The 26,379-nt window shown below is 40.4% G+C and overlaps 1 protein-coding gene across 1 annotated transcript; it reads left to right on the forward strand.

Annotated features, from left to right (window-relative positions):
* The first annotated feature begins 1,246 nt into the window (after window positions 1–1,246).
* On the forward strand, window positions 1,247–26,271 carry rpa2 (replication protein A2). The gene is made up of 9 exons (XM_029737875.1): window positions 1,247–1,259; window positions 1,845–1,942; window positions 2,173–2,274; window positions 2,425–2,538; window positions 2,734–2,808; window positions 23,616–23,735; window positions 24,804–24,935; window positions 25,288–25,382; window positions 25,698–26,271. The coding sequence occupies exons 1-9, from the start codon at window positions 1,247–1,249 to the stop codon at window positions 25,783–25,785; spliced, it is 837 nt and encodes a 278-aa protein (XP_029593735.1). The 3' UTR covers window positions 25,786–26,271.
* Window positions 26,272–26,379: the final 108 nt, after the last annotated feature.

Raw genomic sequence — 26,379 nt, forward strand, 5'->3', positions numbered from 1 at the left:
ATACAGACTCCTCTTCTTCAGATAGATTATCTTTCTTTAGAAAACTGTCAAGCATGCTCATCATCTCTTTTTCTTTAAGGTTCATTAATTGCATCAGCTCTTTGGCGCGTTTAATGTCTACCACTCCGACTTCGTTAGTCTGAATGCTAGGGGTTTGAGAAATCTTACAAAAAGTAAAGCTTTATTTTTATATTGTAAACGCAGTAACACAGATTTTGTCCTTCTTCAGGAAACTCATTCGGGTGAAAGTGATTTGAAATTTTTGAAAGCACAATGGGGAGATATGGCCTATTTCAGTCATGGATCAAACCATTCTGCTGGTGTTTTGATACTTATTCACAAGTTTAAAGATAACGTTCTAGAATCCACATCTTCACAAGACGGGAGATGGGTCATAGTAACTGTTAAACTCGACAATGCTGTTTTCATCATTTGTAATGTATACGGACATAACTCACATGCTCATAATAAGACCCTTTTTACCCAATTTACCAGGAAAGTACAGGATTTAAGCAACAACTACTCAGAGGCTTTTCTAATTATTTCAGGGGATTTTAATGAAACACCTGATGCATCTGCTGATCGTTTCCCTCCTAGAACGAGTCAAAGCCTTCAAAATAGCAATATCATCACTACATTATGCAAGGATCTCTGTGTTGAGGATGCCTGGCGTTATTTCAATTCGGATGCAAAGGGTTATACCTGGACCAACAAAACTATGTCACGTAAATCTAGAATAGATTTATTCATAATTCCCTCTTTTTTGTTACAATTTGTTATAGATGTAGATCATCAGTTGGCACCCTTTTCTGATCATCAGTTGATTTCCCTGAATTTACAAGCTACTAAAAAATCAAAAGGTACTCGAGGATACTGGAAATTAAACAACACACTTCTTTCACTCTCATTGAAAACATCAAATCGTTAGCTAAAGATATTTTTGCAAGAAAACACTTTGGTCATGGAAGTAGATGGGTGTCCACATTCCGGTGTAGTGTATCTCTGGGTAAGCTAGAGCGTCTAGCAATCTCGCATGTTCATTGGTGTAGCTACCAAATCTAGTCAGAGAATCTCATTGGACAATGGATTTCGCGGCATTTCTGCAGGGCGCATGCGTTCTATACTGTCAACTTTCCAGCGCGCGGAATTGTACAGGGCAGGGAATCGTTGTGAATACTTTTTACACTTTATTGTCTTGCCACCTGTTTAAACATTGTTTTATCCTATAACGTAAACTAACGGTACCATGTGGAACCAAGGTGAGTTTGTCTTTGTAGCAATGTTTTCTATGGCTGTCAACAATAGCTCAAAAGCGTTGCCTAGTTGTTGTAAATAACGTTAGCTTGCTAGCTAGTTACTGTAGCCAGCTCTCTGTTTTGTTGTGCAAAGTTTTGGTGCTTAGCTAGCTACTGTAGCTGACTTGGCTGTATTTCTTCTGTAAACTAAAAGGCACCGAGCTTTTTGTCGTACAGTAACGGGAAACAACAGTAGCAAACGTTAGCTAGGTAACGTTAACTCTAACTAACTAGTTACTGTAGTGCTTTTGTCAGCTAGCTAACTTATGTGGCTCGCTAGTTAACGTTGTGTGTAGTCTCCATCAATAAGCTACCTAACGTCGTTAGCTAGTAATGCAAGCTTGTTTACATGGTTTTAGTCAGAGAGTGGATTATTGCTGCAGTTGTCTCATTGTCACAACCGGCAGTGATTGTGCGCAGCATTATGGGACTCCCAATTGGTCCAGCGTCGTCCGGGTTTGGCCGGTGTAGGCCGTAATTGTAAATAATAATTTGTTCATAACTGACTTGCCTAGTTAAATAAATAAAAAACACTGTCATTTCATGTAGGGGGATCATACGGTGAATCAAACATGGGTGGTGGATACACTCAGTCCCCGGGAGGATTCTCATCACCTGCTGCCTCCCAGGGAGGAGAGAAGAAAGCGGTCTGTATTTGTCACTCACCAACTCCATATATTACACAGTTAGCAACAGCAAGTGGAAAAGGTCTGTCATCGTAATATTAGTAGCATAACATACGGGCAACAGTTAAATAATAGCTAGACAGACTGTAAACATCCCCATGCACTATTGTCTGCCATTGTTTTATTTTTTGTTGTAGGATAAAGTGGCTCAATGTGAATTACTCAGACTTACTGTGTATGTATGTTTACAGAGACAACGTGCCCAACAGATTGTCCCCTGCACAGTGTCCCAGCTCATGTCTGCTGCCCAAGCGGAGGATGTCTTCAAAGTGGGAGAGGTAGAGGTTGCCCAGGTAACCCAAATTACATCTGTAAATATGAGGATGGTGGTGCGTTGTGGTAGTGACTCATAGACTGATCAGGATTTTAATCTTCCATGTACAAATGAAATGTGTGAAGAGTGCCTTGATGTCCCATGATAGTATTCTCTTTTTGTGTGCTAGGTTACAATTGTGGGCATCATCAGAACCACTGACAAATCCATGACCAACATCCAGTACAAAGTCGATGACATGACAGGGGCCCCTATGGACGTGAAGCAGTGGGTAGATACAGAGGTAATCCTCATCAGGGCAACTGAGGCTGCTAAGTACTAGGATCAGCAAGGATATACAGTACAGTCAACACTTGCAGTATAATTTTTAAATGTTAAATTAACAGATATTTTGTGACGTCATGCTATGCTCAAATGGGAGTTCAGCTGCTAATCTGCTCACCTATGGTTCTGTCCTGCTGTCTCTTCTCACTCATAGGATCCCAGTGTGGACAGCACTGTCATCCCCCCAGGCACTTACGTCAAGGTCTCTGGCAATTTGCGCTCCTTCCAGGTGAGGTCATCATTCCCATACAACTACATACCTTTATCTATAGGTCATATCACAGCTATGACCACATGGTTTTCAAACAATGGAGAGCTATGTGTAATAGAGGTCGACCGATTAATCGGAATGGCCGATTAATTAGGGCCGATTTCGAGTTTTCATAACAATCGGAAATCGGTATTTTTGGACACCGATTTGGCCGATTGTATTATTATTTTATTTTTTACACCTTTATTTAACTAGGCAAGTCAGTTAAGAAAACATTCTTATTTTCAATGACGGCCTAGGAACGGTGGGTTAACTGCCTTGTTCAGGGGCAGAACGACAGATTTTTACCTTGTCAGCTCGGGGATTCAATCTTGCAACCTTATGGTTAACTAGTCCAACGCTCTAACCACCTCCTTTACATTGCACTCCACGAGGAGCCTACCTGTTACGCGACTGCAGTAAGAAGCCAAGGTAAGTTGCTAGCTAGCATTAAACTTATCTTATAAAAACAATCAATCAATCATAATCACTAGTTAATTACACATGGTTGATGATATTACTAGTTTATCTAGCCTGTCCTGCGTTGCATATAATTGCTTAGGTACACGTTGCTCCAATGCAAATACTGCCTCCTCAGGCCAAAACCTGAGAAGATTCCAAACAGGAAGCGCTCTCTCTGACCATTTCATGGCCTTCTTGATCATCTCTAACCAAAACAGGGGATCTCTGGCATAACGTGACATTTTCTAACGCTCTCAGAAGGCGCCAGAACGATGAATGGTGGCTTTGCAGGCCATGGCTGAAAAACATTAGCGCATTTGGTAAGTGGTCGATCTGAGGACAATGAGACTGGAGGCGCGTGCACGAGCCGACACCATGTTTACTTTCTCTCTCTTTGAACGAAAACCACGACTCTCTTTATTTTAAACAGCGGTTGACATGCTTCGAAGTACGGTAATGGAATATTTTGATTTTTTTTGTCACGAAACGCGTCGGGCGCAAAGAGGTTAACAAAAGAGAGGTTAACAAAAGAGAGGTTAACAAAAGCGCCTTTGCGAAAAAAGCACAATCGTTGCATGAATATACCTAACCATAAACATCAATGCCTTTCTTAAAATCAATACACAGAAGTATATATTTTTAAACCTGCATATTTAGCTAAAAGAAATCCAGGTTAGCAGGCAATATTAACCAGGTGAAATTGTGTCACTTCTCTTGCGTTCATTGCACGCAGAGTCAGGGTATATGCAACAGTTTGGGCCGCCTGGCTCGTTGCGAACTAGTTTTCTAGAATTTTACGTAATTATGACATAACGTTGAAGGTTGTGCAATGTAACAGGAATATTTAGAATTATGGATGCCACCCGTTAGATAAAGTACGGAACGGTTCCGTGTTTCACTGAAAGAATATATGTGATAGTTTCCGGATTCAACCATATTAATGACCTAAGGCTCGTATTTCTGTGTTATTATGTTATAATTAAGTCTATGATTTGATAGAGCAGTCTGACTGAGCGATGGTAGGCACTAGCAGGCTCGTAAGCATTCATTCAAACAGCACTTTAGTGCGTTTTGCCAGCAGCTCTTCGCAATGCTTCAAGCATTGCGCTGTTTATGACTTCAAGCCTATCAACTCCCGAGATTAGGCTGGTGTAACCCATGTGAAATGGCTAGCTAGTTAGCGGGGTGCGCGCTAATAGCGTTTCAAACGTCACTTGCACTGCATGGGTAACGCTGCTTCGAGGGTGGCTGTTGTCGATGTGTTCCTGGTTCGAGCCCAGGTAGGAGCGAGGAGAGGGACGGAAGCTATACTGTTACACTGGCAATACTAAAGTGCCGATAAGAACATCCAATAGTCAAAGGTATATGAAATACAAATCGTATAGAGAGAAATAGTCCTATAGTTCCTATTATAACTACAACCTAAAATGTCTTACCTGGGAATATTGAAGACTAAAAGCAACCACCAGCTTTCGTATGTTCTCATGTTCTGAGCAAGGAACTTAAACGTTAGCTTTCTTACATGGCACATATTGCACTTTTACTTTCTTCTTCAACACTTTATTTTTACATTATTTAAACCAAATGGAACATGTTTCATTATTTATTTGAGGCTAAATTGATTTTATTGATGTATTATATTAAGTTAAAATAAGTGTTCATTCAGTATTGTTGTAATTGTCATTATTACAAATAAATAAAACCGGCAGATTTAATCGGTATCGGCTCTTTTTGGTCCTCCAATAATCAGTATCGGCGTTGAAAAATCAAAATCGGTCGACCTCTAATGTGGAACCTAAGATGTTTTATTTTATATGCATCTAGGGCAGGGAGTTGTCTCTGGTATTTTGATTCAGACATGTAAACTACACCCATGCCAGTGGCGATTTGTGCCGTTTAAGATTAGGGTGGACGAGTCATATTTTTATGAGGCTGGCCATATTTCTATTACAGAATTTTGGATGACTGTCATTCGTATTCAATTCACCCAGCTCAATGTATCGCGATAGGTTTAGGCTATTGCATAATACGCAAATTTGCCCTATACCCATGAGGTTGCTACAACCTAACCTACAAATTAACGTTTATAGTGTAGGTACACAGGTCGAGAGAAATTGGAGTAATCAAGGTGAGACCGTGACACATTAAATACGGCCTTGCACGCTCTTGCCTGCATCTAGCTGATCTGGTGTATAATCATTTGTCCAAACAGTTACAAAATGTTCTGTTTTGCAACCAAAACAAGTTTCTATTGGACAAATTTGGGTAGGTCATCCCCGTTTAGTTCCGTTTGCTTCCGTTTAAGAAACATTTTCTAACAGAATTGGCGGAGTGAATACACCGCTGATCACTCACACACACGGTTCACTTTCATAGCAGCCACATACAGCATCATCACTTTGATGACCAGGTGCAACAATCTCCTCAAGCCAAACCTTCATACTATAACTGCTACACAGCCTACATCGTTGTCACCATATTAGCTAATGTCATAGTCAACAAAGTAGAACTAGTAAACCCACAATCAATCCCTGTGTACAATCACACAGTACAGTGTACAGCAATCAGTTTAGCATTTACACCGACAGGCCCGTGTGGCGATAAATTAACGACAGACTGACCAGGTGAATCCAGGTGAAAGCTATGATCCCTTATTGACCCAATTTGGGTGGAGTCTCCTCTCTAAACATTAAATCTTTATTACTAGGCAGGAAATTAAGTGATGCAGGCAACAAACTGTTCCTTCTCCCTTAATGTGACCTGACCTCAGCCCCCCATTCCTCACAAAAGCACATATCTCCATCAGTGCCTGACAACATGTGATTGCCTTTCCTTTACTCAGTACATTCCACGCTTAATTGCCTCCACCACATACACTCCTACAGATAACCATTAACTTCTGTTGTAGAAACCAGGCTATGGCACTCAATATTTCAATAGGATAGATACCTGATATTTAACAATATTTAAAGTTTAGTAGTCGGAACCCATCAGTCCCCTGTTTTGAACATTTAACACCATACTATTCAACATTACATAAACTTGGAAATTGCTTATAAATAATTACATTTTTACATTTTAGTCATTTAGCAGACACTCTTATCCAGAGCGACTTACAGTAGTGAATGCATACATTTGATACATTTATTTTTTCTTTTTTCTGTGCTGGCCCCCCGTGGGAATCGAACCCACAACCCTGGCGTTGCAAACACCATGCTCTACCAACTGAGCTACAGGGAAGGCTAATAATAATAACACTTGAACAAAACAAATAAAACATGATTAACCTTCACAGTTAATGATTAAGTTTACAACTCCAAGACTTATGGCCTTTTCTATAATCACACTATGCACGCTCTTATTTCCATTTCTTGTCGGGCAACAGAATGACATTTCAGCTGGAGCTTTTGAGTTCGTCTACTGGTTCTTGAGAGAGTGATAGCACAAGACTTGAAAAGCAAAACGAAACACAAAGCATAACAGTGTTAAGATATGCATAATTATACACTGCTCAAAAAAATAAAGGGAACACTAAAATAACACATCGTAGATCTGAATGAATGAAATAATCTTATTAAATACTTTTTTCTTTACATAGTTGAATGTGCTGACAACAATATCACACAAAAATAATCAATGGAAATCCAATTTATCAACCCATGGAGGTCTGGATTTGGAGTCACACTCAAAATGAAAGTGGAAAACCACACTACAGGCTGGTCCAACTTTGATGTAATGTCCTTAAAACAAGTCAAAATGAGGCTCAGTAGTGTGTGTGGCCTCCACGTGCCTGTATGATCTCCCTACAACGCCTGGGCATGCTCCTGATGAGGTGGCGGATGGTCTCCTGAGGGATCTCCTCCCAGACCTGGACTAAAGCATCCGCCAACTCCTGGACAGTCTGTGGTGCAACGTGGCGTTGGTGGATGGAGCGAGACATGATGTCCCAGATGTGCTCAATTGGATTCAGGTCTGGGGAACGGGCGGGCCAGTCCATAGCATCAATGCCTTCCTCTTGCAGGAACTGCTGACACACTCCAGCCACATGAGGTCTAGCATTGTCTTGCATTAGGAGGAACCCAGGGCCAACCGCACCAGCATATGGTCTCACAAGGGGTCTGAGGATCTCATCTCGGTACCTAATGGCAGTCAGGCTACCTCTGGCGAGCACATGGAGGGCTGTGCGGCCCCCCAAAGAAATGCCATCCCACACCATGACTGACCCACCGCCAAACCGGTCATGCTGGAGGATGTTCTCCACGGCGTCTCCAGACTCTTGTCACGTCTGTCACATGTGCTCAGTGTGAACCTGCATTCATCTGTGAAGAGCACAGGGCGCCAGTGGCGAATTTGCCAATCTTGGTGTTCTCTGGCAAATGCCAAATGTCCTGCACGGTGTTGGGCTGTAAGCACAACCCCCACCTGTGGACGTCGGGCCCTCATACCACCCTCATGGAGTCTGTTTCTGACCGTTTGAGCAGACACATGCACATTTGTGGCCTGCTGGAGGTCATTTTGCAGGGCTTTGGCAGTGCTCCTCCTGCTCTTCCTTGCACAAAGGCGGAGGTAGCGGTCCTGCTGCTGGGTTGTTGCCCTCCTACGGCCTCCTCCACGTCTCCTGATGTACTGGCCTGTCTTCTGGTAGCGCCTCCATGCTCTGGACACTACGCTGACAGACACAGCAAACCTTCTTGCCACAGCTCGCATTGATGTGCCATCCTGGATGAGCTGCACTACCTGAGCCACTTGTGTGGGTTGTAGACTCCATCTCATGCTACCACTAGAGTGAAAGCACCGCCAGCATTCAAAAGTGACCAAAACATCAGCCAGGAAGCATAGGAACTGAGAAGTGGTCTATGGTTACCACCTGCAGAACCACTCCATTATTGGGGGTGTCTTGCTAATTGCCTATAATTTCCACCTGTTTGTCTATTCCATTTGCACAACAGCATGTGAAATGTATTGTCAATCAGTGTTGCTTCCTAAGTGGACATTTTGATTTCATAGAAGTGTGATTGACTTGGAGTTACATTGTGTTGTTTAAGTGTTCCCTTTATTTTTTTGAGCAGTATATATGCACGGGGAAAAAGTTTAATAACATGACGATTCCCACTCTCTCTTTTCTTGACTATATGCCTTCAGGATACTTTTGTGCTGTGTTCCACAAAAATGAAGGCCCTAAAAAACCTCATGCTTTCACCCAGTCTTCCCCTTTCAGACCACAGTCTTCCCCTTTCAGACCACAGTCTTCCCCTTTCAGACCACAGTCTTCCCCTTTCAGACCACAGTCTTCCCCTTTCAGACCACAGTCTTCCCCTTTCAGACCACAGTCTTCCCCTTTCAGACCACAGTCTTCCCCTTTCAGACCACAGTCTTCCCCTTTCAGACCACAGTCTTCCCCTTTCAGACCACAGTCTTCCCCTTTCAGACCACAGGCTCCCGAGAGGTGTTCCCAAGCCATGTCATTCTCACTTTTCTCCCCTTCTCCTTCTTCATCCATAGCCACCAGATATACACATGCGGTAGCTTTAATCAACTTCACCTCTTGTTGAGGTAACTCAGCACTGTATGTACGTTTCAACATCAATGCCCTCAGAAAACGATATCCCAACAATGCTACTAAAGTAACCCCTGCTACTGCTAACACTGCCCATCACGCATGCCTCAAAATCCCTCATTTGCGCCATAGTCCAGTTCCATGCTGTTACCATAGTATCCTTCAATTACTGTCCCTACAGCGACTGCCGTGAAAATAACTACTGCCTGGAATCTGTCTCCTGCTCTTCTATTGTCATGGTTCACTGATCTAGGACTGACCCTTTCAGATTCTCCCAACTCATACCCGGTCCCTTAGCCACCAACATCTCCAATGACCTCCTGTGTTCTGCTACTGTCTGTATCTGTGGATAATACTCTCTTGTGCTCAGGTTAGATCGGTCCCAATCTTTTGCAAGATATGTCAAGTGTTTGCTGGCTGTTAGAAATGGAGTGACATTAGAAGAGTATCCTACCTCACAAACTTTGAGTCACAGTTTTCTTGAAAGTTGACAATAGTGTCTAAAATGACATTACTATCTATGTGTAACGTTCAATTTAACTTCATATTAGTCTCTATATAGTGCACAGTTAGTTGTCGTCCCTCTCCTATGAGCTATCTCCTGTAACAATATAAATAGTGCTATCACACCGACCTTAATTTATGAGCCTCCGCATATCTCCCCCCAGTCACATTCCATTCCACTTTACACCCTTATGTAAACATTGTCTCAAAAACAGGCCTCGTATGTACCTTGCCTCCTGCTACAAATACATTTTCACATAAATCATTCCATCTAACCAATAACACATTAGTCACTACTGTAGTTATAACCATATTAAAACATTCTCAAATCAGTTAGTCAATATACACCCATCCCTCCTCTGGAACAATGATCACTCTTATGTTCCACAACACCTGAAAAGATATTGACTTGAACAGGGAAGAGAGAAAATACATGTTTAATAATTTCACACCACCCTTGATGCGACTAAGACTGGGGAAAGAACCGCCCATCTGTTCTGTCCCCATGGGATGCTAGTCTCCATGCCCATCTCCTTCATTTTCATCTTTGGGTGTTGACACAGACCATGAGCCTTGTATGTAATTAATTGTACCGTATCATCCAGCAATCTATATGTATTGATGCGATTTACATTAAAATTCGTATGATATGGTAAAACAAAAACCCCTTCATTGTTGACTCGAGCTGTCATCTAGTGTTCTCTAATAACCTCCCTCTCAGAGGACAGTTAAAGAAGGTTTCTAGTAGGGTAGCACGATATAACGGTGAACGTATCGGCCGATATTAGCTAAAATTGCCAACATCGGTATCAGCCCGATGTCTAGTTTAACGCCGATGTGCAAAACCGATGTCAAAGCTGACGTGCATACCTATATAACCTAGGTACGTGACGTAATGGCGCCACGTAAAAATTTGACGCGTTAAATAAGCTTTTAATTTGACATGTAAAATAACACAGCTCTATTATAGAATGTTGTGTGTTCTGAATTTGCACGTGCAAGCCAAGCACCACTACTACTATCAGTAGCACTGTCAAAGCTGTACAAAAAAGTCTGTAAACAAGCAAACACCGGCCAAGAACGATGTGTTTACAATACCGCGTTGGTAACAAAGCATTATTTGTTCGACCGCAACTTCTGGGGTATCTAGCTAGCTTTAGCTTGGTACCTAGCTAGCACCAATACAACCAGCCTGAAACAATGACCAGTAGAAACTGCAGTCATTTTCATTATTCTTAGCAATGATTTAGGAATCCTTGTGAGTAAGTATTAGCTAGGTAGGCACTTGTTGTTTGCCTATTGAAATTGAACTTCAGTTCATGAAAATTAATAGCTTGCCAGCTTATTAACCCGGTTGCTCCAAGCTAATGTTATAAGCAGCCAGCTAGCTTCATCTGGCTAGTGAGGCTTGACCGGACCGGGTTATGTGTTCTGAAGCTAGCCACAATAAGGATTAGGCACAATAGTGGAATTTGCAGTCTGCCTTCAAAATAAAAGTACCTCTTTGAAGGTGATGCGGAAGGTTACAATTGGTGTAATCATGCCATATTTAGACTAGACAATGTTAAACAAGGTTGGAATGTGAAGCGATGAAATGGGCTATCAGTCTACTCGATAACACCCACAGAACACAACTGTGAAGAGTTTACGCAAATATTAGTGTTGTAGCTCTTATCGCGGGACTGTGACAGTGTGAAATCATCTCCCCAGTCACCCTATTGTGTGTATTGACATTCATATTGCACTGTGCAGCTTTACCTAAGGATTGGGGATCAATGAAATGGGGTATCAGTCTACTCAATAACCAATATATTTTTTCCCAACGTCCTCCTCAGAGTTATCAGACTCCCAAAACATCCACACAGTATTGTTTTTCCTCAGGAATAGTGTTCAGTACACATAGTTTGACAATAAATGTGGCTCAATTCAGTTGTTTCAGAGTCCCGCAATAAGAGCTACGACGCTAATGTTCTCTGGGTGTCACTGAGTAGACCGATACCCCATATCATTGATCCACAATCCATAGGTAAGGCTGTACAGTGAAATAACTATGCCCCCAATGCAATTTTAAGTATATTACATTCAGTGTGATTTCAACAGATTTTTGTCAAATTAATAAATTATTTTGTTGATTTTATATAACATTCCAACCTCGTTTAGCATGATCTATTAAATTATGGCATAATTCTACTATTTGTATTCATTTGCATCACTGTCAATGACATACTTTTATTTTGAAGGCTAACCACTAATCCTTATTGTTGCTAGCTTCACATAGATGGGTCTGACCACCATTAATCAAATAAGAACTGTCTTATAAATTAGGGTTATTTTTAGATGATGACACCTAGCTATATAGTTAGCTAGCAAACTATAGCTACTGAAACAGATTGTCGTTTTGCTATATTTTTGGGAAGGAACATTGTTTGCATCCGGGAGCTAGCCATCTTTTATTTTATGACCAGCACTGTAGGTGCGCCAGACAACTTTACCAGCATCAGAGCATACATATCGATGAATCGTTGTGACATATGAAATACGAGTGACAGTGTAATCAATGTGTAATAACTACGTAAAAAATGTATGAACGCGTTAAATTATTATGTGACGTGCAGTCTTATTCATTTACATTTTACATTTTAGTCATTTAGCAGACGCTCTTATCCAGAGCAACTTACAGTAGTGAATGCATACATTTCATACATTTTGTTTTCCGTACTGGTCCCCCGTGGCAATCGAACCCACAACCCTGGCTTGCAAACACCATGCTCTACCAACTGAGCCACATGGTCCTGCTTGGTCAACAAGCTTATTTGACACGTCAAATAGTGTTATTTGACGTGTATCTTTTTTGACACGCAAAGACCCAAATTGCTTTCCATAGAAATCCTGGTTGAGAATGAAACGACTGAACAAATGAACAACGAAACAGCACAGCAACTAAGTGAAATAAATTGGTTTTGATTATGTTTAACTGGTAGTGGGGATATACTTAAATGCCAACAAAATAACTTTTTGGTCAGTGTGTGTGTAACCGTTATTTAACTAGGCAAGTCCGTTAAGAACAAATTCTTATTTACAATGACGGCCAAACCCGGACGACGCTGGGCCAATTGTGCCGACCTATGGGACCTCCGGTTAACCTGTTGTGGATAGGGGGCAGTATTTTCACGGCCGGGTGGGAAAAAACGTACCCGATTTAATCTGGTTACTACTCTTGCCCAGAAACTAGAATATGCATATAATTAGTAGATTTGGATAGAAAACACTCTAAAGTTTCTAAAACTGTTTGAATGGTGTCTGTGAGTATAACAGAACTCATATGGCAGGCAAAAACCTGAGAAGATTCCAAGCAGGAAGTGGCCTGTCTGACAATTTGTAGTCCTTCTGTTGCATCTCTATCGAAATTACAGTATCTGAGCTGTTACGTGACACTTTCTAAGGCTTCCATTGGCTCTCTAAAGCGTTCAGAAACCGGATTGAGGTGTCTCCTGTCTCTGGGCAGATAACAGCACCACAGTTTGTCAGTGGACTGCCTGGTGACAGAGAGACTGGAGATGCGCGTTCACGAGACCTCGCCATTTTTTATTTTCCTCTTTGAATGAATACAACATTGTCCGGTTGGAATATTATCGCTATTTTACGAGAAAAATAGCATAAAAATTGATTTTAAACAGCGTTTGACATGCTTCTAAGTATGGTAATGGAACATTTTGACCTTTTTTGTCACAAAATGCGCTCACGCGTTACCCTTTGGATAGTGACCTGAATGCACGAACAAAACGGAGGTATTTGGAACAAAAACAACATTTGTTGTTGAAGTAGAAGTCCTGGGAGTGCATTCTGACGAAGAACAGCAAAGGTAATACAATTTTTCTAATAGTAATTCTGAGTTTAGTGAGCCCCGAAGTTGGCAGGTGTCTGAATAGCTAGCCTGTGATGGCTGAGCTATGTACTCAGAATATTGCAAAATGTGCTTTCGCCGAAAAGCTATTTTAAAATCTGACATGGTGTCGTATTGATTAGACCAAGGCGCAGCGGGTTGCGTGCTCATCATCATATTTTATTAAACACGTGAACACGGAAAAACAAGAAAATAGAGAAAACACGACAGGAAACAGTTTTGCAGGCTATAACTACAAGCAGTGCAAAAACAACTACCCACAAACAACCAGGTGAAAACAAGCTCCCTATATATGACTCTCAATCAGGAACAACGATGTACAGCTGTTCCTGATCGAGAGCCACACAGACCAACAAAGAAATACACAAACTAGAAAAACCTAGAATACCAAAACAAGAACATACACCAAAAACCCCGGAACACATAAATACAACACCACTCTACATACACATAACCCCCGAACCACATAAAACAAATACCCCCTGCCACGTCCTGACCAAACTACAATAACAAATAACCCCTATTACTGGTCAGGACGTGACACATAGTGATTGCATAAAGGAGTTCTGTATCTATAATTCTTAAAATAATTATGTATTTTGTCAACGTTTATGATGAGTAATTTAGTAAATTCACCGGAAGTTTTGGGTGGGAATGCTAGTTCTGAACATCACATGCTAATGTAAAAAGCAGTTTTTTTTATATAAATATGAACTTGATTGAACAAAACATGCATGTATTGTATAACATAATGTCCTAGGAGTGTCATCTGATGAAGATCATCAAAGGTTAGTGCTGCATTTAGCTGTGGTTTGGGTTCTTGTGACATATATGCTTGCCTTTGAAAATGGCTGTGTGATTATTTTTGGCAGGGTACTCTCCTGACATAATCTAATGTTTTGCTTTCGCTGTAAAGCCTTTTTGAAATCGGTCAATGTGGTTGGGTTAACGAGAGTCTTATCTTTCAAATGGTGTAAAATAGTCATATGTTTGAGAAATTGAAGTTTCAGCATTTTTAATGTTTTTGCATTTCGCGCCACGCTCTACCATTGGATATTGGTGAGGCGTTCCGTACTGGCCCCCCGTGGGAATCGAACCCACAACCCTGGCGTTGCACACACCATGCTCTACCAACTGAGCCACAGGGATGCAGTATGGCGAGACCTCTGAATTGAGTTCAACATGATGCAGCTGTAAACGGGATGCTGGCAATTGGCAGATACTAGCATGTTGGCTAATTAATGCAATTGGTTTAACTCTTGTTAGCTAGTTTCCTAGAAACAAGATTAGTTATACAGAACACGGGATGCACGTGAATTTTAGTCACGGGAAATTAATTCGGCAGCTACACTATTTGGAACGATTAAATGACACGCAGTTAAGTAGCTAGTTAAGCGACGTTGGAAGCTAGCTGGCTGGAAGTGGCCTTGAGGGTGACTACGTTGCAACTAACAAACGTGCAACGGATTCGCGAAATATGGACGTGTGAACAAACCCACATCAAGGATAATATTCGTATACCCCCCAAGAACAGCTGAAGATACTTTGTTGCCGTTATATGAATGACGCCGGGCAAACATGCATGCACACGGACATATTTTCAGGTTCACGTACTAACGTTGTCAGCAATAGCTGCTAGCAACAAAATCAATATGCATCCTAAAAGACGATGCAATATCTGACTAAACCAGATACGGTTTTATAATATTTGAATGGACTACTTCAATTCGGCCTGGACATTAACAGGGAGAGATTTGTTGTTTAGAAGAATTATGTGTGCGTGCTGGTGTGTGTGCTAAACCGTAGGTCAAAAACACACACATGACCAGGCCTTACTTATCTGGGAGTTCTCTTTTATGGCCTAATCCGGATACCTTTATAATAAAATTATAAAACTTCAGAATTTCACTAACTGCTCTCCCCAATACCATAGCCTCAGGGAACATTCCAAAGCGAGATAATGAAACCCCCTCCTCTTCTGGAAAAGAAAGTGTAAATTTCATTAGCATTCACTATGCAACAACTTAATCAGCAACCCAACAGTTTTAACTACAAACAAAACATGATAATGATTTCCACTGTTCTCCCTCCAATCATTAAGCATTTGTTTTAAACTACCCATCATTTATGTATCCTTTATTTAGCATGTACTACCCTTAGACACAGCAACATTTATCTCGCCACCGAGTCTAACGATTCACTGGTCTCTTTTCCCCATGATTTTCCATAACCACCGCACCACAATGCCATTCATATTCATGAACAAACATTTTTCGAAGTTCATTTTAGGTTTGGTAACCCCAATGCTAATTTCTCGTGACCCCTCCTCCCTTTCATCCATTCTATAAATCTATTTCAGAATAAGACAACATAAAATGTAGATTTATTTCAGAATAAGACGACAAATGTCTCACGAGATTAAAAAAAAAAGTTTGGCCTGGTCATTTTTATTTTTTACATTTTTGAATCCATTTCCCTGGCATTTCACATATATTATTCAAATCAAATAAAATTTATTTATATAGCCCTTCGTATATCAGCTGAAATCTCAAAGTGCTGTACAGAAACCCAGCCTAAAACCCCAAACAGCAAGCAATGCATGTGAAAGAGGCACGGTGGCTAGGAAAAACTCCCTAGGAAAAACTCCCTAGAAAGGCCAAAAACCTAGGAAGAAACCTAGAGAGGAACCAGGCTATGAGGGGTGGCCAGTCCTCTTCTGGCTGTGCCGGGTGGATATTATAACAGAACATGGTCAAGATGTTAAAATGTTCATAAATGACCAGCATGGTCAAATAATAATAATCATTGTAGTTGTCGAGGGTGCAACAAGCACGTCCGGTGAACAGGTCAGGGTTCCGTAGCCGCAGGCAGAACAGTTGAAACTGGAGCAGCAGCATGGCCAGGTGGACTGGGGACAGCAAGGAGTCATCATGCCAGGTAGTCCCGAGGCATGGTCCTAGGGCTCAGGTCCTCCGAGAGAAAGAAAGAGAGAATTAGAGAGAGCATATTTAAATTCACACAGGACACCGGATAAGACAAGAGAATACTCCAGATGAAACAGACTGACCCTAGCCCCCCGGCACATAAACTACTGCAGCATAAATACTGGAGGCTGAGACAGGAGACATTCAACCCAAATACTTTTTCCTGTGGCAAATTTAGCCAATTTGACGACCACACAGAGGCAAAATCCACCTATGTGTTACTCCAATCTCTGGCTGCTTTCATGAGTGCTTGCTGTTGCTCACTATTCAGCGAAGAAAGTGTCTGCACTGCTGCACTTACCCCAAAAAGCTGCTGTTAGTGACTTTCACTGTGGCAGTATTAACCCCTCGCACGACTGCGAAGTGAGCAGAGTTATATTCCACTCTCAAAGCATCCTTCTCTATTTCGTCCACTGCCCCCGCAATTGCCGTTTTGATTGCCATCAAAGCCGACGTAGAAATTCTATCAATGTACTCACGTACGCAGTCTTTTTGCAGCTGGGTACATCTACTAATTTTGGGTTTGTCTTTTGTTTGCTGTTGGTAGAATGCTGACATCAAAACGCTGATGTATTGAGATTTTGATGTTTATTTTATGTAATTGTGCCAAGTCACAATTGCATCCCTGAATTCTCTAATAGATTGGAATTTTCCGTTAGCCGGGAAATGATGACCAATTTTATCCAGTTTGCTAAATTCTTCCCATATTTGAGCCGAATTGGTAGAATGCTGTGCGCCTCTTTCAGCGCCTCTATGGCTTTATTAAACGTATCTTCCTCTAGCTTTACAGGGAAAATCTGGGCCACCTGTCGCCATTTCAATAGTTATTATTCTGACGCTTCTGACGGTGTTTAGATTTCCTCACTCCCTGCTCTAATACACACCTTCTATGAATTATTTTCCAAGGTAGCGCTACCCACTTCCCCAGGGAATAGTTATGGTATTTGTGCCTATTAATTGGTCACGGCACTTAAAAGCTTGTATTAGAACCAATACTATAGCGTCTGCAACTTTATTACTGGAGAATACGGGCGACCTAATGTCTTATTCCAGTGTTATGCCTCAAATATCACTGTTAACCTCTCTGGGCCAGTGGGACGTTTGCGTCCCACCCTAGTCAACAGCCAGTGGAATCGCGTGGCGCGAAATACAAATACCTCAAAAATGCTATAACTTCAATTTCTCAAACATATGACTATTTTACACCATTTGAAAGATAAGACTCTCGTTAATCCAACCAAGTTGTCTGATTTCAAAAAGGCTTTACAGCGAAGGCAAAACATTAGATTATGTCAGGAGAGTACCCTGCCAAAAATAATCACACAGCCATTTTCAAAGCAAGCATATATGTCACAAAAACCAAAACCACAGCTAAATGCAGCACTAACCTTTGATCTTCATCAGATGACACTCCTAGGACATTATGTTATACAATACATGCATGTTTTGTTCAATCAAGTTCATATTTATATCAAAAAACAGCTTTTTACATTAGCATGTGATGTTCAGAACTAGCATACCCACCGAAAACTTCCGGTGAATTTACTAAATTACTCATGATAAACGTTGACAAAATACATTACAATTATTTTAAGAATTATAGATACAGAACTCCTTTATGCAAACGCTATGTGTCACGTCCTGACCAGTAATAGGGGTTATTTGTTATTGTAGTTTGGTCAGGACGTGGCAGGGGGTATTTGTTTTATGTGGTTCGGGGGTTATGTGTATGTAGAGTGGTGTTGTATTTATGTGTTCCGGGATTTTTGGTGTATGTTCTTGTTTTGGTATTCTAGGTTTTTCTAGTTTGTGTATTTCTTTGTTGGTCAAATTTTAAAATAGCTTTTCGGCGAAAGCACATTTTGCAATATTCTGAGTACATAGCTCAGCCATCACAGGCTAGCTAATTTGACACCCACCAAGTTTGGGGCAACCTAAACTCAGAATTACTATTAGAAAAATTGAATTACCTTTGCTGTTCTTCGTCAGAATGCACTCCCAGGACTTCTACTTCAACAACAAATGTTGTTTTGGTTCCAAATAATCCATAGTTATATCCAAATACCTCCGTTTTGTTCGTGCGTTCAGGTCACTATCCGAAGGGTAACGCGCGAGCGCATTTCGTGACAAAAAAATTCTAAATATTCTATTACCGTACTTAGAAGCATCTCGTTACAGGTTTAGTAAGGGAACCAACCATACCTGGGATTTACCCCCTAGGATTTACCCTTTGCAGGTACCAACCTGCTCGGGCTTACCTTCCGGGACTTACCCTATACCATAAAGCTACGACCGGTCGTTATAACTACTGAATAAGCTCAGGCTTTCTAGATCCGTATCCTATAATTGGTTCAGCCTATGACTCTCATCTCCCCAAGATTTCAGAATTAGTGTTAACAGGTGTAGGAACTGTGCCTACGTTGTTTCTGGTGCCGGCTCCTGTTCATTGATTCAGAATCTCTAGTTCGACTGTAAATCGTGACGGACCCTGCTCGCAGCACCAACTCACGGACGATTAGTAAAGCTTAAACCAAGTTTATTCACCCATTAGGTCATATAGCTGCATAAGACAAATACATTTAGGTTGGAGTCATTAAAACTCGTTCTTCAACCACTCCACAATTTCTTGTTAACCTCTAGGGGCTATGTGGGACGCAAGCGTCCCACCCCTGGTATACCCTATCAACAACAGGTGAAATATTAAGAGCGCCAAATTTGAAAACAATTAAATGTCATAATTCAAATTTCTCAAACATACAACTATCTTACACCCTTTGAAAGATAAACATCTCCTTAATCTAACCACGTGGTCCGATTTCAAAAAGGCTTTACGGCGAAAGCATGAAGTTAGATTATGTTAGAGTACATTGACAATAGCTGTGTGTAATGTTTTGTCAATTCAAAGACAGGCGTCACCAAAAGCAGAAAACCAGCTAAAATTATGCACTAACCTTTGACAATCTCCATCGGATGACACTCCTAGGACATTATGTTAGACAATACATGCATTTTTAGTTCTATCAAGTTCATATTTATATCCAAAAACAGCGTTTTACTATGGCGTTGATGTTCAGGAAATCGTTTCCCTCCAATAACCGCCAGTCAATCAGCACAACAAATTAAATAATTACTATTCGAAAACATTGGTAAAATATTATATTGTCATTCAAAGAATTATAGATTTACATCTCTTGAACGCAACCGGATTGCCAGATTTAAAAATAACCTTACTGGGAAATCACACTTTGCAATAATCTGAGCACTGCGCCCAGAAAAATACGCTTTGCGATACAGACTAACCGCCATGTTGGAGAGATCTAAAATCGAAAATACTATGTAAATAATCCATTACCTTTGATTCTCTTCATCAGATGTCACTTCCAGGAATCCCAGGTCCATAACGAATGTAGTTTTGTTCGAAAAAGCTCATAATTTATGTCCAAAAAGCTCCGTGTTGTTAGCACATGATCTATGCCTGCCGGACTTCACTTCATGAACGAGGGGGAAAAAAATATTTACGTTCGTTCAAACATGTCAAACGTTGTATAGCATAAATCATTAGTGCCTTTTTTAACCAGAACATGAATAATATTCAAGGCGGACGATTGCATTCTCTTTTAAAACGTATTGGAACGAGAGTACCCAACATGAACTCGCGCGCCAGAGTCTAATCGGCCACCACCGTTCCATGGCTCTTGTTCGGTCAGATCTCACAGTATAAGACTCAAAACACTTTGTAAAGACTGGTGACATCTAGTGGAAGCCATAGGAAGTGCTCCAAAATTAATAAGCCCCTGTGTGTTTCAATGGCATAGGCTTAAAGGTAATTCAACACATCAGGTATCCACTTCCTGTCAGAATTTGTCTCAGGGTTTTGACTGCCATATGAGTTCTGTTATACTTACAGACACCATTCAAACAGTTTTAGAAAATTCAGAGTGTTTTCTATCCAAACCTGAACAATAATATGCATATTCTAGCTTCTGAGTTGGTGTAGGAGGCAGTTAAAAATGGGCACATATTTTTTTCAAAATTCTCAATACTGCCCCCTAGCCCTAAGAAGTTTTAACAAACTATAGTTTTGGCAAGTCGGTTAGGACATCTACTTTGTGAATGACACATGTAATTTAACCAACAATTGTTTACAGACAGATTATTTCATTTATAATTCACTGTATCACAATTCCAGTGGGTCAGAGGTTTACATACACTAAATTGACTGTGCCTTTAAACAGCTTGGAAAATTCCAGAAAATGATGTCATGGCTTTAGAAGCTTCTGATAGGCTAATTGACATCATTTGAGTCAATTGGAGGTGTACCTGTGGATGTATTTTAAGGCCTACCTTCAAATTCAGTGCCTCTTTGCTTGACATCATGGGAAAATCAAAAGAAATCAGCCAAGACTTCAGAAAATAAATTGTAGACCTCCACAAGTCTGGTTCATCCTTGGGAGCATTTTCCAAACACCTGAAGGCACCACGTTCATCTGTACAATGACTCCAGCCTAAGTGTATGTAAACTGCCGACTTCAACTGTGTGTGTGTGTGTGTGTGTGTGTGTGTGTGTCTATATATATATATATATATATATATATATATATATATATATATATATATATATATATATATATATATATATATATATATATATATAGCGGAGAAATAATAAAACGGCTAAATAACGTTAAGTAATGACAATACATAATATTGTGTGCTAGCTTGCTTGGTTTATAAACTGTCTGTAAACAATTTTTTTATTTATTTTATTTATTTTTTTTGCCCCAATTTGGGTTGAGTCTCCTCTCTAAACATAACTTCCTGCCTAGTAATAAAGATGTAAAGTGATGCAGACAAAAAAGTGTTCCTTCTCCCTTTATGTGATCTGACCTCGGCCCACCATTCCTCATAAAACCACATCTCTCCATCAGTGCCTGTCAACATGTGATTGCCATTCCTTTACTAAGTACATTCCAAGCTTAATTGCCTCCACCATATACACTCCTACAGATAGCCTGGTTTCTACACCAGAAGTTAATGGATATGGCACTCAATATTTGAATAGGATAGATACCTGATAATTAACAATATTTCAAGTTTAGGAGTCAGTACCCATCAAAGGGTAAGCGACAGGTTAAATAAGGAGTTATGAGACAATTTAGATATGGATTGTGTATGTGTGCCATTCAGAGAGTGAATGGGCAAGACAAAATATTTAAGTGCCTTTGAACGGGGTATGGTAGTAGGTGCCAGAAGCACCGCTTTGTGTCAAGAACTGAATTGAGGTTGTTCTGAGGTCAAAAGTGGTCGTGCAACTCAATATTAGGAAGGTGTTCTTAATGTTTTGTACACTCAGGGTGGGTTGCACCTACATGGTTTAAATTAATCTAGGATTGGAGTAATCTAGGTTTTGTAAATATAATTAATCAGAGATGTTGCACCACTTAATTTTTAATATGGATCAGTAACTCTATGATTAACAGTTTTAAACTATGATTAGTGACAGGTTACACCAATATGAGGTATTTCGAGATGAAGCGAAGTAGCTAGCCTACTTGACAAATAAGGCCACAAAGTTGCTGTTCCTTGCTATAATAATAACAATGTAAAGTTAGAACTACTGCAACTCCATCGTGAAAGGTTCTCATTGGTTGGCTGATTTGAAACCAAATCTCTTATTTGCCAGAACTAATTTGCTAGCTAGTTTATAAACCAAGCAAGCTAGCACACAATATTATTTATTGTCATTACTTAACGTTATTTAGCCGTTTTATTATTTCTCCGCTAGCCACCTGATCATGACACGTCAAAGAAGTTAAAATTTCTCTGCTTATGGAGAGAGAAAACTTGTCGGAGCTGATGGAGAAATTTAGTAACGTACTGGAGGATAAAAAGACAGACCGAACGACTGTTAAAAAGAAGGAAGACACCTGGGCCATTTTTTGCAACAAATGTAATGGGTCGACACGGATTGAAGAGAAGAGGGACTCATCGGATGAAGGCGTGCTGGAAAAAAATTAAAAGCCAAAAAGGATGCGGCAGAGGAGAGGCGCGGGCTATTTCAGACCGGAGCCAGAGGGGGGCCTCCGTCCAAGGGAATTGATCCTATCACCCAGAAGATATGCGAGATGATTCCCCAGCAGTTTGCCCCTCTCCATAACCCTTCTCCATAACCCCACCAATATTTAGCAAGCATAAATAACTGGTAAATATCAATGCTTGTAATGCACGTTAATGCTACTTCACTACAATGTTACCGTTATCAGGCCCGTTACAGCATGTTGCATAGCATCATCATTCGTACCAAGGCTGGGCATATTCAATTGTTTTACGAAATGGGCACATAAATAGCCAATTCAATTGTTTTACGAAATGGGCACGTAAATATAATGAGTTAATTATCATAAAACTCAACCGGATTCAACTGGTCTCTAATTATTCACTGAGGAACTCGTTTTGGTCTCTCCACATTAGATATGCTGCCATATTATCAGTTAAACCACCTCAAGTGGCAGTTTAGAATTAATCTCCAATCTAAGTTTATATATATATTTTTTTATTTATTTATTGAACAGGCTTAAAATGTATCTAAGTTTAAAGTGAAAACAATTTAAGATTAGAGGAATTATTTAATTTAACTAGGATTAATTTAAAACTAGATTTAACATTTGGTGCAACAAGATTGATAGATAAACCTTGATTTAACCCAGTTTAAGAGTTAATCCTTAATTTTTTAAGAATAAAATTTGTTCAAAATGTTCAACTATTTTCTTTCTCAATCTTTGAGTCAACTAGTCACCACACTTCATGCACTGCAGTGCTAGCTAGCTGTAGCATATGCTTTCAGTACTAGATTAATTCTCTGCTCCTATGATTGGATGGACAACATGTCAGTTTAAGCTGGAAGAGCTCTGATAGGTTGGAGGATGTCCTCCGGAGTCTTCAAAATTGCTTTGTAAGTCTATGGAAAGGTGTGAGAACCATGACCCTCCTAGGTGTTGTATTCAAGTCAATGTACCCAGAGGAGGACAGAAAATATCTGTCCTCCAGCTATATCCTGGTGCTACCCTAGAGGGTGCTGTTGAGGCTGCTATAGCCCTTCATTGCAAAACAGTGTGTTTTAATCAGTTATTTGTTGCCATGGATGTATTTAGTATAGTTTTATCTAAAATTGCTAACTTAAAAAATATATTTTTATGAAATTTGCTGAGTGAGATGGTCCTCCCTTCTCTGAGGAGCCTCCACTAATCCGTGCAAATGCATTCATATCACCTGAAAGTGTGCATTGCACATTCAGTCCTGTGTCTCTCTCTCTCACTCACTCTCACTCATATGTACTGACTGTGGGTGTTTGTGTGTAACTTCCTGTCTTCAATAGAACCACAGGTCCGTGGTGGCGTTCAACGTCCGGCCCCTTCAGGACATGAACGAGATCACCTCCCACATGCTGGAGGTGGTGCAGGCACACATGCTGCTTAGCAAACCACAGACTATTATGGTGAGAACTTCCTTCACACATGACAAAGAGCACCAGGGCCTAAAAAAACACCTGCCAAATGTGGGTAGATTTTGACATTGGCGGTTAAGATGCCTATTTCACCAGCCACGTTGGCAGATGGTCAGAGCTCCACACTTTGAGCGTTTCACTCGCATTTGTTAATAAAAAGTCAAGTATGATCACATTTATAGCAAAATAAATGAAGCAGTAGCTGTTTTCAAAGTATTTCTGCCATTTTGTTTCATAGCTGGTAAATTAATCGCACAAAGTTAACGAACTACGAATCCTATAGCCTATCCCACCTTGAGCTGCAACACTGCCTCTCTAGGGGCTGTACGTCCATGAAGAGTTAAGTGAAAAATAGTTTTTTAGAAGCGCTGTGCACAGGCATAAAAATTGGTCTAATTTACTTGAATCGGAAGTCTATTTATGTGAGACTTTGTCCTTGAGTTTCTTGGCAATTTACTTTGTTTGCAAACTAGTTTGTTTTTCAATGTTTGAGTTTCAACTATTAGGGCAGAGTAGACAAAACGGCTATTAGTCCGACTGAATCTCAGACACATGACTCTCGCATCGCGTTACCACGGTAACCTCCCGCCCTTAAGGGGAAGGTGAACATATGTGATATTTTGGTTAACATTCAGGTCACAAAAAATATGAAATTAAACAATATACCACATTACTTTTTATTAGTAATACATTTATCGTTTTAGAAACATTACAAAGCATGCTCATCTTTTTTTTTGTGTTTTGTTGATGTAATTATGGGGGGGGGGATATTTTGTCTGGTAAAAAATGTAGTGTGGTAGACCAAAAAGTACATTTTAGGCCCTGAAAAGCACCACTATGCCTGAGTATCTGACTATTTCCCACCTGTCCACTCTGTGACTACTGTTATACGAGTTGGCCTTGGCCCAACTGCCACATATTTAAATGGAGATGAACGAATCATTAAACTTAGCTTTGAATAAGGCCGTTCAAGCTCAGTAATACCACAATCAGCTGAAGTTTTGTTTTGAGTCTCTTCCTGTGTGGCACCACTCACACACAGTTTTGGTTCCCTTTTAGATGGGCGGAGGAGGGGGAATGAACACTAGCATGGTGCCCATGTCACGGCCGGGAATGGGTGGCAACATGGGAGGTGGATACTCGGGTGCTAACAACATGTCCACTAACGGCCTGAACCCAAGCCAGAACCAGGTGAGTCTGTAATGGACTAAAGAAAAGTGCTGTAAACTTTAAATAGTTGGTAGGATAAACAATAGGTAGCCTAAACTCACCTACCATACCAATTAGAAAGTAAACCCTCACACCTTACCTGTTACCAGGTAAATGGAGAAAAGAAGTGTACTTTATTAAAATAATCCAGCACACTAGATGATTACAACATTTATTGGGTCTCATCATTTTTTCTTTTTATTAAAAATGCCTTACCAAACATACCATACTGCCATCTATAGGACTGACATTGGGAAGTTTTCAAGAGTTGTTCTAAATATGATTGGCACAATATTCTATATGAATGTTTGTTATTCTCATGTCCTCTCATAAGGTGCTGAGCTTGATAAGGAGCTGTCCAGACGCACAGGGTATCAGCACACAGGACTTGAAGCAGAGTCTCAGCGGCATGAGCTTGGCTGTCATCAAGTAAGACATTCCCTTCCCTCCGTCCTCAAATCAGGCTCTGAAGTTCTTGATATGCTTGAATGTGTCCTGTTTGACCACAACAGTGGTCGTGTTCTGCAGGGCACAACGTTGGCCAGCGTTCAGATACAAATATACTTTTGAGGGATGTAGAATAAGTAATATCAGCTCTATTCATTGCATTTCTATCTGCAATGTTCAACATTTGCCTACTGAACGTGGCCCAGTGCACTCTCATGTGCCAGGCATAACATAGTAGGCTGCATAATTAAGCATGCTGCATTGGCACCAGTCTTACTGTCCTTTGTCTAATCATAGGCATGCAGTGGAGTTCCTCAGCAACGAAGGACACATCTTCTCCACCATCGATGAGGATCACTTCAAGTCTACGGATAATGACGACTAAAGCATCTCTCCATTCCCTGTTAGCACTAAGAACATGATCATAGTCTTGGGACCATTCTCAACACACTCTGCGCTATGAGCGGACGATTGTGTATATAATAACACCCAAAACCCTCTTAGAATTTTAAGATCTCAGAACTCTGAAAATAGAACCTGTAGTCATTTAATGGAACCATGATTCATACTGAGTAACATCATGAGATGTCTATATAATCCTGAGGGTTTCTGTGAAATTAGGCCTTCTTGGTTTGACCGACACATCCTGTTTCTACTTCCCTTCTGTTAATTATATTACAGTAAGAGTGGGTGTATCACAGGCCAATGTTTTTTCTGACAGTGAATGCAATCTGTGACTGATCAGTTCCTGAATCATTGGTATTGGTAGTTGTCATTTAAAAATGGTGAACAGAATGCAAAACAGAATGCATTCCTATTCAGATTTTTTTATGTCTCTGTTTTGTTTTTGTCTCTAGTAAACATATTTTCAGAAAAATGTTCTATTGGTATTTGTTCCCCAGATATTACTATTACTTTATATAGTCAATTGGGAAGTATCTCTTACAATGTGTGTAACCTTAGAATTCAGAAAATTAAG

This window comes from Salmo trutta, chromosome 37 (assembly GCF_901001165.1).
Source record: "Salmo trutta chromosome 37, fSalTru1.1, whole genome shotgun sequence".
NCBI lineage: Eukaryota > Metazoa > Chordata > Actinopteri > Salmoniformes > Salmonidae > Salmo > Salmo trutta.